This window comes from Solanum dulcamara, chromosome 8, assembly GCF_947179165.1.
Source record: "Solanum dulcamara chromosome 8, daSolDulc1.2, whole genome shotgun sequence".
Taxonomy (NCBI): Eukaryota; Viridiplantae; Streptophyta; class Magnoliopsida; order Solanales; family Solanaceae; genus Solanum; species Solanum dulcamara.
This window is the reverse complement of record NC_077244.1, coordinates 64,474,825-64,493,417: the sequence shown is the minus strand read 5'-3', so window position 1 is coordinate 64,493,417 and position 18,593 is coordinate 64,474,825. Positions and strand designations below refer to the sequence as shown.

Sequence of the window (18,593 nt, the reverse complement as noted above, 5' to 3'; positions counted from 1 at the left end):
AGCTAAGCCCAAACATCACAGTTAGCCAAAAAAATAAAATATTCATGTACAAACGTGTGTATCAAAATCAATTCCATTTCGATAAGTTGTATATATGCATTTACAATAGATAATTAAAAGAGTGCTCAACCATAAACTTTGCAAATTAAAGTCTTGAGAACTGAGAAGACTCGTTAAGGAAAAATCAGGACATGGAGCCCTTGTTTCAAACATATATATCTATCTCAAACAGATACCTCAGAACACAAACTTTCTCAAAGCTCTAAATTTGTACGTTCTTATCAACAATCCTCTCTTGAATTTCTTTGTGAAAGATTTTCACAAGAGAGCCATGGCTCCTTCATATGTCATGTTAGTAGTGCTCTCCTTTTTTCTTTCATTTCTATCCCTCTCTGCTGCTCAAGCACCCACAATGCCCCCTTCCAGCATTGTAGCCCCGTCCCCCGCGGTGATCACCAAGCCTCCAGTTATGTCACCACCAGCACCAGTGGCATTTCCTCCAACAATGAGCCCAGTTAGCTCATCACCAGCACCTGAAATGCCTGCTTCTCCCCCTGCACCCATGGGACCAGGCCCCGTATTGGCACCTGCTCCAGGACCTTCTGATGGATCGATACCTTCTCCATCAAGTGCTTTTATGCATGGAAGTAGCATGGCCATGGTAGCACTCATTGGAAGTGTAGCATTCCTATTCTAAACTGATGGTCATTTATATGTCTTCAACATTGTGGTGTAGATTAAAAATAATTAATTACCAGTTTGTATTCTTCATTCCATTTTTAAATATATTTTAAAGTATTGTTGTTTTTTTACATTTTTGTTGTCACACTTTGTCCTTGATTTGCAAGGTTCATGAGTGAATAATGTGTTTTAAGGAGCGATGAGTATGCCGAGATGAATGTGAGTTTTCACTCAGCATAATAAAAGACATTGTTCTTACTTGCCTTTCCACTGATACTTGACTTTCATGTTAGTGAATTTCAGAAACAAGTACATAATACAGAATGTTTGTTTCAAGAAAATATTTTCTTGCAAAACAAGTGAGTTCTTATTTTTATTTTTTTTAATGTTTAGTACGTAAGCAAATAAATATTATCCCAAGAGCATTTATATGTTATTTAGCAAAACACTATGAAGGCGGGATGGGATGGGGAGTTGGAGTTCAAGGGTGAGGGTGAGGTTTAGATGGGGTTGGGTGGTTGGGAAAGAAATAATAAACTTGAAATGTTATTTATGCAACTTGTTTTTCTTTTTCCATTAGGGAAGATAAGGAACTTGTTTAATTTCCTACCAAACATATGAAAATTGGAAACATTTTTTGGAAGCAACCTATATAATGGTCATGGCTGCTAGGAGTAATTAACCTTACTTTGAGGGCATTATGGCCAGTCTATATTCTTTAGGTGCTATAGTTGGATGAAAAATGGTGGACTTGTAGCTGCGTCTAAAACATTTTACCTCTTTTTGACCATGTTACCCCTTGTTATTATGTCATGACGAACGTATTTTGAGAATTTATCTCAAATGGACTTTCAACGTGTACATCTTTTACATTTTTGTTCTATCTAAAATATTATATAGTTTAATTGAGTATGAAATTTAAGCAATTTTAAAAAAATTATAATATTTTAAAATTATTTGTAAAATAAATAAAAATTTTAAGTAGAAATATATAGAGACCCAACATGGATAAAATATTAATATTATTAGAATAAATTAAAAAAATATATTATATAAATTGAAACAGAGATAATATTTGTTTAGGCTATACCAGCTTTCTTCTTTTTTGAATCTTCAGGAACGAGTTGGACTATTTTTTATCTTGATTTATTTTTTTGGGTGCAACCTTGAATTTCCTTGAAAACCTACAATTAATAAAATATTTCAAGAAATGTCATTTTGCAAGGAAAGAAAAAGGTAACATTATAAACAACACCAAGTGATGTATTAAAGTATCTTTCACTAAAATATTTCAAGATATAAGTTATGTCTCTGTATTTCTTTGGTTGAAGAAAGAGTAAAGGATATAAAAGTAATTATCTAATGTGTCACAAATAATACACATCTTTGCACTTTTGACATTTGATTTCACTTTGTAATTATACGTGAATCTATAGGAAATAACAAATAATTAGTTAACTTGTAGTACTCCCTCCAACCTAATTTAGGTATTTTAGTTTGACTGAGCTCGGAGTTTCAAGATACCTAAGCACGTGGCAAAAGGCTTCCATACAACAACCAAAAATAAACTCTTGCAGTCAAAAAGAGCAGGCCAAGCTTCTTGATTTAACTGCTTGGGTGATGTAGATAAAAAATGTAAGCTATTCTATTCATTCATCTTATAGAAAAATGTAAGAAGAGAAAGATATTGTATTCATTCATCGTCTTCTCCTTTGTTTTCTACGGCACTCGAAACATTCAGTACATGGATACTTACTTCTACTAGAGTAGCTGGTTTGGAGTTTACTGGGCGAGACCTTTAAGTCTTTCACCAGTATCTCGCGAAGCTTTTCATTTTCCTGCATGAGCTCATCAATCACTTGCTGGTGTTTCAACACCTACAATGCAGCAAACGTAGTTTCAGTACTTCACATGCCATATAAACGTAAAACATCAACGTAAGTCTACTAGGTTTCAGCAATATAAGTCGTATTCCGTTAAGAACATCATTAGTTAGCGGTGTAAATAAATAGCCAAAATGAAAGCTTACCATATGAAGAAGGTTGTTCTCTGATCCCAAACGCTCAGACTGCGAATAAAGTACAGGAATTACAACAAAAGCAAGGAAACCTCACAAAATTACGCTTAACGTATAGTGTTGTGAGAAATGTGTATTCATCTTCACATACCAGCTCATTTGTTGTACTGTCTTCGTCTTTCACAAGTGGACTTTGCAGAAAATTGTTAATAACCTTCTCTGTCCGGCTGCTATACGATGCATTTGAAGAGCTGACATTAGCTCTTGAAGTGTCACTTTCATGAGAAGAGAGAGCATTTGTGTTTCTATCTGTAAGCAAGCCTGGAGAAGAACTATGTGGGACCTTTACTTCCAGTGGATTGGCAATTCCAAGTGGGTTCTGAATAGAGGCTTCATTGACTGTTTTCATCCCAGCTTGCAAGGATGCTGGAATGATGCCTTGACCAATAGATAAGCCGGGAGACATTCCAGACTTCATCATTAACTTTGTCATGGCTTGCTGCAGATTAATAGAAGTTATGTTAAAATTTAAGTGAGGAGGAAGAGGGCAATCTTAGATGGTAGCAGCAGTGAACTATGGACAAGAATACATACAATTAAATACAACTGAATCCGATCCACCACTCCGCGCTTCACAGCAAGACCTGACATGCATCACCAAGATCTTGCTATTTAACAAAGGAAATGTTTAGACGAAATTCGCCTAACATAATTTTATAAAATAATGTTTTCATGATTTCAGCTATTTCTGTTTTTTTTTAATCCTTTATCTCATTCCCTGAGTTTGTGACCACAATTTAGTACCAAGACACAAGTTTACATTCCCATAAACCCAATTAGCCTCGACTAAGGTATCTATCACTCAAACAACTTTCAGTTTCTTGAAACACCTATGGCGACCTGGTCACTATGAACATGGCAGCACTATCACCAAGCAAAGCCATCAAGCATGGCAGATCATTTATTCAGAATCTATCCCATACTGATTCAATCATATGAATGACACATGGCACGATGATAAAATATAGATGAGCTAATCATAAGGATAATGTTAATTACACTAATTGATCTCACATTTGTGAGTTCAGCCAAGGCACACTTCCAATATCTATCATTCTCTGTCAACACAGCTATAGAAATTGTCAATATTTACTCAAAGAAACATGAGAAAAGGAGTCCACTAACAAATTGCCTCAAAGAAACAAGAAAAGGACAAACTAACTAATTAAGGAATTACTCCAATTTTAGCATATGCCAGTCAAGCTTATGTTAATGGTTATATGTTATACTTTCTGAAGAAGAAAGAAAAGAGGGAAAAGTTTGCTTTGGGACAGGATAAATGCCAGGACTTATATCAAGCTTTTATATCTTTTAGCTTCGACTTGTTAGTTTTACTTCTAAAAGTTTCTAAAAAAGTGACAAGGAGATTTCAATTTAAATTCAAACAATTTCTGTTATCTATATTATCTTGCACTGAACTTTTGGCAAGTCAGGGTAATCTGTCCAGAAGTAATTTGCAATGTTTTTGCATCTCGTCGGCAATCCTACTTGTCATGCACATCAGATTACAAACAAGTTTCTTCTTACTACCTAGTGATGCCAACTTATCAAAGTGGATGAATCCTTTCAATCCAGTGGTAAAGAATTGTGAGTTGATTTTTTGCTCTGTGGCGTCTTTTCTTCTTCTTTTTTTCTTTGTAAGCAGCAACTTGGCATATCCTCTTATTCATAGGGAGTGCTAGGCAGGATAATTCCTAGACTGTTGTCTTTCTCCTTTCTTCTGCCATCACCCAGTCACATTTCTGCAGACCTTGGCAATTCAAAAACCTTTCTTTTCAGAGCCAAATTTTTTCACTTTGGATAAAAATCCAATAACCATCGAACTGCTCTATGTCACATGTTTTTTGGCAACAAAATAAATCTCAAATCAGCCTAAAAGTTATTATTCTGCTGCCAATCATAGGCTATGGAAGCTCTTACTTATCCAACATTATTATCGTTTATTTCTATTTGCATGAGATCCTTCAAGTCTTCAGCTCAATCTCCTCTAAGTAAAGAGTGCACAAAAGTGGCTAGGAATATCACAGTAGTTTACCAATTTCCCCACTTCAAAATGAATCATCCTAAATGCAAAACTTATTAGATAACCTTTAACATTTTGTTCAGTTTCTTGACCTTGTTAGCTACCTAGGAAGCATTTAGAAGGTTCAATGGTTGTGGAACTCACTCCTAAAAAAAATGGTTGTGGAACTCACTCTTATTTTGTTTTTCCTTTGTAATTCAGCATCTACTGGATGCATTTTATCAATGAAATCTTAATCTAGCTGATAGAGAAAGAAAAAAAAAAGATAAGCTTTAAGAAAGCTAATATAAGTCTACATACCAACTCCAAAACCATGTCCAAAACCTACTCCACATCCAATGCCTGCTTCAATGCCTTTTGCTCCCACCTTTTTCAACTACAGGAACACCAGAAAGCAATAAGTACCCAGTGAAAGAACAAATCTTAATAAGCTATAAGATCACAATTATATGTGAAGACAGTTTAACAAATAGACGTACAGAATTATTAACATGTCTTCCAACTCCAGAAAATGCATCCGTTGCGCCTCTAGTGGCAGTCATAACTTGATTTAGCATAGGTATTGCACCTAAAAACAAGGTAAAATAGTGAGGAAGACTCAAAGAGATATCAATCTAAAAGAAGGGGAACTCCTTTAATCTAGAGTATCTCATACCATAATCCCGTTTGCACTTATTTTAAGACAAAAAACTCAAGTGAAAAATAACAACCTGAACCAATTCGAACAAATTGATGAATTCCAAATTTTAGTTACTAGGGATCCATTAGCCCTAACAGTGCAGGAAGGCTGAACATGATTAATTTGCAGTTGACTGCAATACAACAATGTGACTTCACAAACGGCAATCTTATAAACTACACAAACTGCACCACTCAGACTGCTCAATTGCACATCATATGCCTACCATCGTATATAGTGGCAGAGCCATAATTTTTAATAAGGGGGTTCAAAATCTAAAAAATTAGACACATGAACTAGCCGAAAGAGGCTCGACGTCTATTATATATAGATAAAAAATTATTTTGACCACGTATATTTTAGTGTAAATTTTCATCGTTGAACCCCCTCAATCTAAGGTGGCTCCGCCCCTGATCGTATAACAGATCAACAACTCTTGTTTTCAACAGTATTGGACTAAGAGTATCAACCCTTTAGATAGAGTACACTAATTGGTTCTTTCCATGAAACAGCATATAAAGGAGCATTAACCCCTAACCTGCAACTTTGTTATCAGTAACAACCCCGGCATGATATCTCATCACTAATGGCCAGAGCTTAAGTACACATATACGCTAAGAACTCGATTGCTGAGAATCCTCTTTCAGCAAAGAAGAACCCAACAAGAACAAACGAAAGAGCATAAAGAGGAGGATTAGCAAGGCTAAATAATATGTGCATATCGATTTCAGATATTCCTTAACTCGTGCTTACTTGGTGTGAAAAAGCAAATACTTCCTAAACAGAGAACACTAAATGGAGTAATAATTCATTAAAACTAACCAAAACAACCCAAAATTACATCAAACAGCACAAAAACATGGAGGAAAAGTATACCTACCATTACAAACAACTTAAATATTTCAACTTTATGCTTTTACTTGTTATAACACACATACATTGGTCAAACTTAAAACCCAAAAATGAGTTACATGGATTATTGTGTTTTAAGTTGGATTGAAAGTAACCAAACAATGCAGCATAGCACAAAACATTCAGAATTTGAATACCAACAACATAAAGATCTCATCTTTACACATTCAAGTCATTAATAAACAACACATCCAAACAAAATTACATCCCCAAAATGAATTACTTGAATTTTTGGGGTTTTCTTCTTGTTGTCCTTTCTTTCCTTTTTGGTTAATGGGCCAAAAGTCTTCAAATTTCATGTTTTTCTTTTCTTTTCTTTTCTTTTTTTCGGTGAATTTGAAGAAATGAGAAGGGTGAAGATGGCGTAGTACCTAGGTTTAAAGGGCGGCCAACACCGATTCCAATCCCACAGCCAATGCCAAAGCCAGTAAATACTTGACCTACCTTCAAAGTAAATGGATTTTCTATTCTCATTCTCATTTCTTCTCTATTAACTATCACGCCATTGCTGCTACTTGAACTACTGCCGGTTTCCATTAGCACTGTTTATGTACCCTTTTTTACAGTAGCTCACTCTTCAATATTGTTCAGCAAAATTCTTTAAATAATCGCAGACCCGCTAGGCTGCTTTAATTTCTGCAAGAAAGTAGAAATAAGCATCTATTTTTTGTCCCCTCTCTTTCTGGAGGACTATGGGTAACTTCCTGTGCTGCCGAACCATCAGATACTGGCAACTGCCAAAGTCGTCACCTACATCAGCCCTTTTCATTTTTATCTGAAACAGAAATTTCTTTTTGCCTTATTCGTTTTTTTATAAAATAATGTTGTGTAGAAGCAGCACTTGTACTATATATTTAAAAATTATATAAAATGTATTATAAATTATAATAATTAATAATTTAAAATATATAAATATTTTTGTTGATTATCAAAATTCTACTAGTGTCATAAATTGGGACAAGAACTAATATATATTATTTAAAAATTATGAAAAAAATTATAAATCACAATAATAATAATTTAAAATATTTAGAGAAAATAGCGGTTTTAATCCATGTGTTATTGTATAATTTCAGTTTTAGTTCCTGTGTTATTTGATTATACACATTTAACCTTCATTTATTTGAAGTGTGCGGTTTTAGTCCTTGTAGTGAACAAAAATTAATTATTTAACAAAATAATTATTTGATAAAATATAAAATAAAATAAAAGAGTTGGTGATTTTTAAATGATTGAAGAATTATATATATAAAATTAAAATTATATTTTATTCAAATATTCTATGCTTTTTTTTTGTCCTTAGCGACTCGTTCTTTCTTTCTTTTTCAATGGTTACTAATCAAGGTCAAATTCGATTATATTTGAGGGTTTAGTAGGTGGACATGCTCCTTAAGGCTATCAATGGTGTTCTAACAGCTTTCACTCTTTAAAAAAATTAACATTTGATTTTTATTAAATTTAAATTTTTTACCCACATAATTCTTCAAGCATTTAGAATCACCAACCCTTCAATATAATTTATTTTTTATATTTCAAAATAATTATTTTATTAAAAAAATAACGTTTGTTTACTCCAAGGATCAAACTTGCATACTTCAAATAATTGAAGGTTAAATATGCATAGTCAAATAACACAAAGATTAAAATTGAAATTATGCAATAACACAGAAATTAAAACTGTTATTTCCTCAAATATTTAAAAACTATATAAAAATTTTGATTGACTTTTCAAATTCTTCTATTTGTGTTAAGTTGAGACTGAAAAAACAACATATATAGGACACATGTATAGCACGGGATCCCATATCTAGTATAAAAAAATATTTAAAAACTAAAATTATCAAGGTTTTTTAAACTTAAAATCCAAGAATTCATCAATTGTTTTTGTTTTGGAGAAAATTAAAGGACCCTCCATACACCCTCCGTTTCAATTTACACGGTGGCTTTCGTTTCTACTTTCTATAAAGTTAAATTGATTCATTTTTAAAATTAAATTAAATTTAATCAATGCAATATGTAATTTTTTATTTTTATTTTTAGATATTTTGAATTTTAAAAAGTAAAAATTATCTTACAAATTGCGAAAGAAGGGCCTAAAATGTTCTCAAACTATTGAAATCGGTACAAAAATATCCCTCATCCACCTTTTAGCCTAAAATGTCTTTGTCATTCATCTTTAGGTCCAAATTAATTATAAATTAAAATTGATCCACCCCAAATAACCATAACCCGCCTCAAATTAATCCCAACCCGCCTCAATATAAAAATACATTAAGAAAGTGTTTCTGTAACAAGCAACAGCAAATCCAATTAAAGAAACAACCATTATTGAAACCCCAATTAATATTAATGGCCATTGAAGGAATTTTAAGCAATATGTTGTTTTCTCTGCTGCTTAGCCAGATTCCACCTCCTAAAATTGGGATTGATACTAAGAAAGTGAAGAAGTTTAGTAGACCAATTAAATGGTTAGTGGTTCTAATGGTGTTTTTTTCTTTTGATGATTTTCTGTGGTAATAGTAGTAATATAATTTGTTTGATAATGGATTTTTTTTGTTTTGATTTTGGTGAAGTGTTTTGGGGCTTCTTGGAAACTGGGGAAAGCAGAGGAATGGAGAGATAATGGACGTGAAGAAGAACAAAATGGAGAGTATTGTAAATTTTGATTTATAATTAATTTTAAATAATTAAATTCTAACTAATAGATAGCCGTCACGTTTTTAAAAAAGACGGAATGACCTCGGAGGGCCTTATACTTGGCTTCATTTGTCACATAGACTCTTCTACTCACGTACTTACCAAGTGAACCCTCATATCCACTTAAATTCAGCATTTTAAACACTTTTTTGAATTACTATGTGGTGTGTGACTTACAAACTAGCACAAGTAAATTTTCACGTCATTTAAAAATTCCACATAGAAAATGACGTGTTAAAACTTTATAATTTCCTTTCTCTTTCAAACCTTTCATTTTCCTTTCTTTCTTTTTCACTCAGACCCTCTTACTCCTCTATAGTTTTGATTTTCCATCTTGAGCACCTCTGTTATTTTCGATTTTCAGAGCTTTTGAGTTCGCATTTCACTCTGTAGTTGTAAGTTTGCCAAGTTATATTCTTTGTTTCTTTGTTTTGAAGTTGTTCTTGGTGTTGATTTTGAATTTTGTTGTATTTTAGGGTTTAGATACTTAACAAAGGTTATTATGTGATTTTTTGGAGGAGTTTACTTTGTTACATGCCTAATATAAGCTTAATATCAATTTGTAGAGGTGTTATGCTTCAATGACATTTTTTGTGAATATGTTGTAATTCTAGAAAAAAATTCGTAAATTTCGTTGGATTTTGTTCTTATTAGTAGTCCAGATGGATTACATTCTAGGGCTTTTTATTTCCTTCTATAAACAATTAGTTAAATGTTAAGGCTTTAGTTTAAACTTAAAAATTAGGGCTTTTTATTGTATTCCGTAAAGAATTAATCAAAATCCATTATGTAAAAGTATTCTTGTGACTTTGCAGGCATGGTAACAATATGGCTTCAACAATTGTAACTCTTCAAATGAATTATGCAGGCTGTTTTTTTATCTGAACTTAGATATGCTAATGAAATTTGTGATGTTGAAAAAATAGAAATAGATGTGGATGAGATTCATACCATATTTTTTTAAAAATTAGCTAGTGAATTGGGAGTTGACAAAGTTGAAACATTTGGATGCAAAGTTAACAAAAGAGGTAGTTATTACATGTTAAATAGTGATAAGGATGTTTTAAGATTTATTATTAACTTGAAGGGTGGGGACTTTGTTGATGTTTATGTGGTACATTAAATTAGTACCCCTTTAATTGTTAAGGATGTAAATGAGGTGCAACTGGCCCAATTGTTAACTCCCCAAAAAGGCCAGTTCCCCCACCTAATGTTATAAATGATAGGGCTATTGTGTCTTCCACTCAATCACCTATTATAAATGGTAGGGCGGATGTGTCTTCCCCTCAACCACCTGATGAAAATGATAGGGCTTATGTCTCTTCCCTTATACTACCTGATGAAAATGATAGGGCTGATGTGTCTTCCCTTCAACCATCAGATGAAAATGTTGATAGGAATATAAATGAAGAGTAACAATCTAGGGTAGATAAAGAAAAAAATAAGGAGACTACTGAGGACTTAAATGAAGGTGAAGGTGAAAGCAATGACTTTTCTTTCTACCATCTTCAAACTTTTGATGAATCTGATGTACATGTAGATGGTTAACAATCTGATTTTGAGTTCACTATTTGATGTTGATGAGAATATAGATGATATAAGTAACTTGGATGAGGAGTTTGTTGAAGCTAGAAAGTCAAACATTCATCAAAAAATTAGTAAAAAAAAGGCTGCTAGAGTAAATGTAGAAGAAATATTCTCTGATCTTGTAGGTATTGATGCTGATTTTGAAGATATTAATAAGAATAAGAGGAAAAGATATGAAGAAAAATTGGCTGGGGATGACCTATATTTTCATAGCTCGGATCCTGATAGTGAAATTAGTGAAGATGAAGGGGAGCCTATTGAATCTGATAAGGTTGTAGATCCACCAGCTAGGAATGCAAGTACCAAGGTTTATTTTGACCCATCTGCCAAAAAAATTTTATTTCAGTTATATATAATTTTTGTGAACAATATTTCGTTTAGGAAAGCAGTGCAAACTTACTATATTCAAAAGGGTGTAAACCTTAAATTAAAGCCTAATGAAAAGAAAAGAATTAGGACAAAGTGTAAAAAGGATTGTCCTTTGCATATTCTTGAAAGTGTTGAGGCCAACACTGAAAATTTTATTATAAAGACATATTTTTCTGTCCATAAGTGTTGCAAAATAACAAAAAACAAGCTATGTACTCCAAAGTGGATTAGTAAGACATACAAAGACAGAATCATGAGTGAGCCTAGCATCAAACTCCATCAAATTCAAGGTTTGATAAGAAAAAAATATGGACTATATGTTAGCAAAACAAGTTATAGAAGGGCAAAAAAATAAAAGTTCTAAATGATCATATTGGTGATTTCAAAAAGGAATTTGGTAGATTGTATGATTATGCTGAGGAGCTGAAGTCTACTAATACTGAAATTATTTTAGCTGTTAGAACATCTAAAAATACAATTTCTGAAAATGAGGTATTTATGAGCATTTATATTTGTCTTGGAGTACTAAAAATGGATGGAAAGAGAGGTGTAGAAGGATAATTGATTTTGATGGTGCATTTTTAAAGGATGTGTGTAAAGATGAAATATTGTCTTGTATTTTCAAGGATGAAAATAATCAAATGTACCCTAAGCATGGGTAGTAGTTGACAAAGAATCTAAGGATACATGGTCTTGATTTATGAAATGCATCAAGCATGATCTGAAACTGACACAAATTGGGGTGAAGCACTCACTGTTATGTCTGATATGCAGAAGGTATGTTACACTAATTTCTGCTTCTTTTTTATTTGTTGCAATTTTTATATTACACTAATTTTTTAACTATTTTTTTATAGGGTCTGCATATAGCGCTTACTGATTCATTGTCAAATATTGAACATAGATGGTGTGCTAGATATATTTAGGCCAATTGAAAGAAGGAATGGAGGGGTGAAGAAAGGAGAAAAAAAATTAGCAGATTGCCAGGGCTCCATTTGAAGTTCATTTACAAAAAAAACATAATGAAATGAGTTTGTTGGGAGAAGGCATTGTGGAAGCTTTGTTAAGGTACAACAAAGAGGCATGGTGTAGGGCATTATTCAAGGAACATAGTTAATGTGATATAGTTGAGAATAATATGTGTGAAATATTCAATAGTTGAATCTTGACAGCTAGATTCAAATCAATCATTACTATGTTAGAAGAAATTAGAGTCAAAGTTATGAAAAGAATGACTCAAATGAAAGAGTTTTCTGAAAAAATGAATAACTGATGTTTCACCTATGGCTATGAAAGTTCTTAGAGAAAATGCTGAACATGCAACCATTTATGAGGTTAAATTTAATAGAGATACTGCCTATGAGGTTTAGGATCCACCTTATAAACATGTTGTTAATCTAAAAACAAGGTGTACAGTTGTAGTTCATGACAACTGAAGAGAATTCCTTGTGCAAATGCAATTACTGTAATGCATTACAAGAATTTGAATGTTGAGTCTTTTGTTGAGCACTAGTATAAGAAGGAGACATATCTGAAAGTCTACAATAAGTTCATTCAACCTATGACAAACATGAAAATGTGGCCAAAGAGCACAAAGCCAATCATTGAGCCACTTGAAATCATTACTATGTCAGGAAGACCAAAAAGAAACAGGAGAAAAAATAAGGATGAGCCTAGTAAAAGAAGTTTGAAAAGGCTACAAGAAAAGGGAGAAAAATAAAATGTTCTTTCTGCAAGAATTTTGGACATAACAAGAAAGAATGTTCAATTTATGTAAGTTTTCTTTCAATTCTACAATATTATTAATGAAATTTATGTTGTCAATGCTTCTATATTCAGCTGGAATATTGTGTATACAGAAAAATAAAATCAAAACTGGAACTGAAACTTCAATTGTAGGAACTGCTGTCGCAACTACTGAAATGCCAACCACTCATTCAGCAGCTCTTATAGGTGTAACTGCTAGTACTAAGATGTCCACCACTGCTTCAGTAGCTGCTAGAACTTCAACTACAGGTGCTGCAAATATTTTTATAAATGTTGAAAGTGTTTCTCAACTAATAAGTTAATTCAGTACTCAACAGTAGTTGACTGAGGCTGGTGGCTCAAAGAGGAAGAGTAACACAGTTAAAAGAAGTGGTGCAAATTCGGGATATAAGAGGTCAAGAATATATGATTTTGGTGTGCTATTTGGAGAAAATGATAGTGTGGTACAGAGGGTAAGTATAATCATTTAAGGACTTTTATTTGATACTATAGAATCTCCAATCTTTAACTAATAGTATTATTGTTTTTTATCAATCTGAAACTGTTGATATAGTGTTACATAGTCCTACATTGAAGAGTTCAGTGCCTACCAATATTGATCTTGGGTACAAACCTAATGGACTAAGATGGAAGGGTGGAGCTGCAGTTACTCAAGCACAACTACAAGAAGAAAGTTACATAAGAGCAAACTGTTCTACAAGCACTCAGCCCACAACAAGTCATGCCACACCAGCAAATTAGTCCACACCAAGCACTCATGACATGGTTTTTCACAATAGAGACTTATGTAAAGTCTAGCTTAATTCTCTATGATTTTGTGGTCTAAAATACTTTCCAACTGTTAACTTATGTTTTTTGATTTAGCTTAATTCCATCTGTTGTGTTGACTTACTATGACAAACAAGTTATTTTTATTTTATCAATTTTTGGGGAAGATCACACTAGTAATTATAAGCCTTAAACTGAATATTTCCATTATATTATATTTCATCATCATAGTATTGACATGAACAAATCATCACGCCATCTTAAATACAAAACATAGAAATCAAATAACAACAATCACAATAGCACTAATATCAATACTAATGCTCGATCTCCCTTGTCTTCCATGTCTTTCATGTCTTCCTTGCCTTCCCTGCCGTCCTTGTCTTCCATGTCTTCCATGATCAGCATTTGTTGAGGGGTTATTCATGTAGTATTGTTCTTGATATGTAGGATAAACTTGGTATATAGGATCAACTATGTCAGCCCATCGAAAAAATCCACATCCATTATCATTTGCATATTTTTGACAGCCCCAAAACATTCTTCAAGGATTAGTTGGTGTTTTTGACATCTTAAGTTTAGTAGGAAGTCCACAATAGCAAAAATGAATCGTCATTGTGAAGAATAATAAATTTTAACCAATAAAAAATAAAGTAAAAAATCAACAAGGCCTAAATGACTGTGGAGAACAAGAAAAAATTTGGAGAAGGATAAACGAAAAAAAAATTGAAGAAATTTGAGAAGAACAAGCTCGACAATGGTTTTAGATAATTTGGAGAAGAAGATGCTGTTATAGCTCCCAAAAATGACCGTTAATGATTTTTTTAAAAGCCCTTCACGCTCCTACAGTGAGTGTATTACTCGCACTTGGACTACTTTTGCAACATACTATGACAGATCAAAAAAAGTGTTTAAAATACTGGGTTTCAGTGGGTATAAGGGTTCATTTGACAAATACGTGAGTAGAAGGGTCTATGTGACAAATTGAGCCAAGTATAAGGGTGTCCGAGTTCATTCCGCCTTAAAAAATTATTTAATTAAAATTTAAATAAAGAAAATTTCATTTTTTGACTTAAATGTGGATGTCAAGGGTATTTTAGGCTCAATAGGTGAATGGATGACATTTTTATACCATTTTCAATAGTTTAAGAACATTTTAGACTTTTTCCGCACAAATTGAGACAAAAGCTACAGTACCTCAAGAAACAAAACAAAATAATTTCCGCTAGAAGGAGGGCTTGAACCTCCGACCTTGTGGTTAACAGCCACACGCTCTAACCAACTGAGCTATTCCAGCTTTGTTACTAGTATCTTTTTTTCATTATTTTGATCAATGCATCTGAGACCGATTCTCTCACTGACACGACGAAAGGCCGTCGCCGGTAACCATGGCACACCGGCAAACTATTCCTTAGAAATTTCCACAACTGAAGCGAACAAAGAAACCAAGCAAGTTAACTTCCTCTCAATTACAAATAATTCAGGTAGACCCATATGTATCCGTTCCGCTTTGAAGATACAATTTTTGCCGGGAAATGCTTGCATTCAAGAGTGGGGTGGGGTGGGGGTGAGGTCTAAGGCGGGAAATCTTGATGCCTAGTATATAAGGAGTTGATTTTGAGTTGTGACACATCGTTAAATGTCGACCACTCGTATTCTTATGGAATACCCACTTGAATTACTCCTCTTGTCTTCTTCACATTTTATTTCCACCAACGAACTAATTTCATGGCTTTATCCTCTTCCACTCTGTTGCTTGTGAAATCCCACATCTCTCTTTCTTCTTTTTCGAACCCATCACTTTATTTCAGAAAAACAACATCTTCACTACCCCGACAACCATGGGTACCAGGTGAAACCAGAATTCGAGTCAGACCCATTTCTTTATCCATTATAAATGGTCAAGCTGATGATCGAAAAGAAGATATTGTTATTGTCGGGGCTGGAATTGCTGGTCTTGCTACTGCTGTTTCTCTTCAGAGGTTCAGTTCACAAACTCTGCCTCCGCTTTTTTTTTTTTTTTACGGGGATGGGTTGGGGGTGCAGATGAAGGGGAAATGGGGAGGGAATTCAGGAACCGCTACTAAGATTCCCAAAGATAAAAATGTGTGCCTCCTCCACAAAGGTAGGGGTAAGTTTCGCGTATATATTATCTCTTCGTATTTTACTTGTGGGATTACAGGTTTGTTGGCGTCTATGAATTTTCTATATCCATTTTGTTCTTTTGCTGGTACAATGATTTTTTGTTTTTTGTGAAATTGAGAAGTTTGATAATGTGATTTAGGCTGGGTATTAGAACATTGGTGCTTGAGCAGGGTGAGTCACTGAGGACAGGAGGGACCTCGCTAACACTCTTTAAAAATGGATGGAAGGCATTGGATGCTATTGGAGTTGGTAATGATCTCAGGAGTCAGTTTCTTGAAATTCAAGGGTATGTATGTTGTTTCACTTGTACTCCTTGTTCATATATCTGCTTCCATATCGTGTGTGATTTGCTCCCCCATTTGAGTTCGCTGAAGTTCTGTAAGTTGAAGTACCTTTTTTACCGTAAAAATTTCCCGTTCTGTCCTAGGAGAAACTAATCCGTAAACCTTGGGTAACAGACTAACAGTGAGAGAGAGGATTAAATTTGTTAGGGACACACAAGCAAAATGTGGGCTCGGAAAAAGTTTCTGTTTCATCTATTTTCTGTTACTATTTGAATACAGGGAAATAACAAAAATCACTGTTTATATTTTAAAAATATCCTGTAATTTGCAGGATGGCGATAAAATCAGAAGATGGAAGAGAATTGCGCTCTTTCAGGTTCAAAGATGAGGATGAAAGGTAATAGTCCTCTCTCATTGTTGTGCTTAATGGTACTTTATTAAAAAATTCTTATCCTTTTCTCCATTAATCCCACAAAAATGGAGCAGTCAAGAAGTCCGTGCTGTGGAGAGGAGAGTCCTACTGGAAACACTTGCCAGTAGGCTACCGACAGATGCTATTTCTTTTTCATCAAAGCTGGCAAACATTGAAAGGAGTGAAAATGGGGAAACTTTGTTGGAACTTGAAGATGGTATTCGAATATCTGCCAAGGTACATAGTTGAATGTGCACTTGAATTATCTGTTTGCAGGGTTTCCGTGGCGCTTGTTCTCACTTGTCTAATTATATCTCCTTTAGTTAGTAATAATGTAATATTAGTATTGCCAAAAAAATTATTTTCTGATTTAACTGGACAAAGAAAACGGTAAATTGCTTTTTGCTAATTTAATTTATTGTTCTACTATTTTGATGATTCTCATTTTGTAGCTGTAAGAATTATTCAATAAATTACCAGGTGGACTTATTTCTCAAGCTTGGCCTGCTTCTTGAACTTCAATCTCTGTACAGATATTGATCGCTTGTGATGGGATTAGGTCGCCAGTGGCCAAGTTGATGGGGTTTCCAGAGCCTAACTATGTAGGACATTGTGCATTCCGAGGCCTAGCATATTTCCCTGAAGGACAGCCATTTGAACCAAAAGTAAACTACATCTACGGAAGAGGAGTGCGTGCTGGATATGTTCCTGTATCTGAAACCAAAGTTTATTGGTTTATCTGCTACAATAGCTCGTCACCTGGTTTGTGTTTCATAACAGCTTTCTGTTCTATTTCTTTCTCTTTAGTATTCATGACAAATGCAAGAATGCTTTTATATGAACCACTTGCTTGTCTTGTCTCTATACCCCTAAGAACTTGGTACGTCAGTCAAAAAATTGTGCCTCAACAAGAAAGATGGGGTCGGTTATATGATTGTCACTGTCCATGTCATGTATGGCGAGGATTCATCATAAATCGACTAATTTTTATGTTGGTTGTCAACCTACCGCAACTTTCTTCCTCTATCTAGGTTAGAAACTGACAATATGAGTAAACTCATACAAGCAGAATTAGAAGTTGACAATACAGTGCACCTAGCAAATTGGAGGCAGTAAATGAACGCCCATGTGCGCATGATAGTGTCTGATTTCTTTCATGAGGGCTTCTTATTCTGACAGCAAATGGCATGTCATGGCACCACTTGTAAAATGGAACTCATAGTATGTCCACTTTGATTAGATACTCACTCATTAGTTGGAAACTTCAATTCCTGCCATGCAACTCTCTGCAGTTGGACTCTATGTTGCTCGACTTTTCAAAAATGCTGACAGGTGCATGTCGGATCCTCCAAAAGTATTGTTTTTTTGGAGGATCCGACACTAGTGTGACAATATCTTTTGCAGAGTTCAAGCAATATAGGAATTGGGACTTATAATTCTACTCTCTAAATAGGGTTGAAAGACATCCTGCAAGAAAGTCTATTTATTTCTGTTACATCATTTTAACTGTTTTGAGTATCTGTTGACAGGTCCAAAGATAACAGATCCATCTATATTGAGACAGCAGGCTGAACAACTCGTTAGAAATTGGCCAACCGACCTAATAAACCTCATCAATCTTACACCAGACGACACAATCATAAGAACCAGCCTAGTAGATAGATGGCTTTGGCCCTCAATAAGCCCTCCAGCCTCTACTGGCAGTATTGTGCTGGTTGGCGACGCATGGCACCCAATGACACCAAATCTTGGTCAAGGTGCTTGTTGTGCACTTGAAGATTCAATAGTTTTGACAAAAAAACTTGCAGGCGCTATCAAGTCTAAACGTACTTCAGTCGAGGAAGCATTCAAAGCATATGGAAGTGAAAGATGGCCCCGTATATTTCCATTAACAGTACGTGCAAATCTTGTAGGTGCACTATTGCAGTGGGATAATCCAGTGATATGTGCCCTTAGGGATAACATTATTGTACCTAAGCTGGTTAGGCTTGGACCAGTTCTGGAGCATACTAATTTTGAATTTGACCCTCTATAACAAACTTAGAAATTCAGTTGCTGGGGTTAGAAAAAAATTCGTGAGTTGATGTTGGCCAATAAATTGTTTATGTAGATAACACACTTGAGGTGTACCTCAAAAGTATGAATATTGTTGTTTGTTATTGTAAATACTACACAGGAGTTGCTTCTTACAC

The 18,593-nt window shown here is 34.2% G+C and overlaps 2 protein-coding genes and 1 non-coding gene across 5 annotated transcripts; 1 reads left to right on the top strand and 2 right to left on the bottom strand.

Annotated features, from left to right (window-relative positions):
• Window positions 1-1,686: 1,686 nt before the first annotated feature.
• On the bottom strand, window positions 1,687-7,106 carry LOC129901103 (uncharacterized). Of its 3 annotated transcripts, XM_055976221.1 has the most exons (8): window positions 6,744-7,105; window positions 5,261-5,349; window positions 5,082-5,157; window positions 3,293-3,342; window positions 2,850-3,197; window positions 2,711-2,749; window positions 2,438-2,558; window positions 1,687-1,865 (listed from the first exon to the last, which is right to left on the bottom strand). In XM_055976221.1, exons 1-8 carry the CDS (start codon window positions 6,907-6,909, stop codon window positions 1,828-1,830), a joined length of 927 nt encoding a protein of 308 aa, XP_055832196.1. In that variant the 5' UTR covers window positions 6,910-7,105; the 3' UTR covers window positions 1,687-1,827. The 3 variants fall into 3 exon arrangements, with proteins under 3 accessions (XP_055832196.1, XP_055832195.1, XP_055832197.1); XM_055976220.1 differs by lacking the exon at window positions 1,687-1,865 and having other exon boundaries at window positions 2,115-2,558; window positions 6,744-7,106; XM_055976222.1 differs by lacking the exons at window positions 1,687-1,865; window positions 6,744-7,105 and adding an exon at window positions 6,596-6,734 and having other exon boundaries at window positions 2,115-2,558.
• Window positions 7,107-14,783: 7,677 nt separating this feature from the next.
• On the bottom strand, window positions 14,784-14,857 carry TRNAN-GUU (transfer RNA asparagine (anticodon GUU)). The gene has a single exon. It is a non-coding gene; the product is annotated as a tRNA-Asn (tRNA).
• Window positions 14,844-18,592, top strand: LOC129901102 (monooxygenase 2-like). Its single transcript, XM_055976219.1, has 6 exons — window positions 14,844-15,542; window positions 15,845-15,991; window positions 16,321-16,386; window positions 16,476-16,638; window positions 16,935-17,163; window positions 17,931-18,592. Exons 1-6 carry the CDS (start codon window positions 15,289-15,291, stop codon window positions 18,434-18,436), a joined length of 1,365 nt encoding a protein of 454 aa, XP_055832194.1. The 5' UTR covers window positions 14,844-15,288; the 3' UTR covers window positions 18,437-18,592.
• Window position 18,593: the final 1 nt, after the last annotated feature.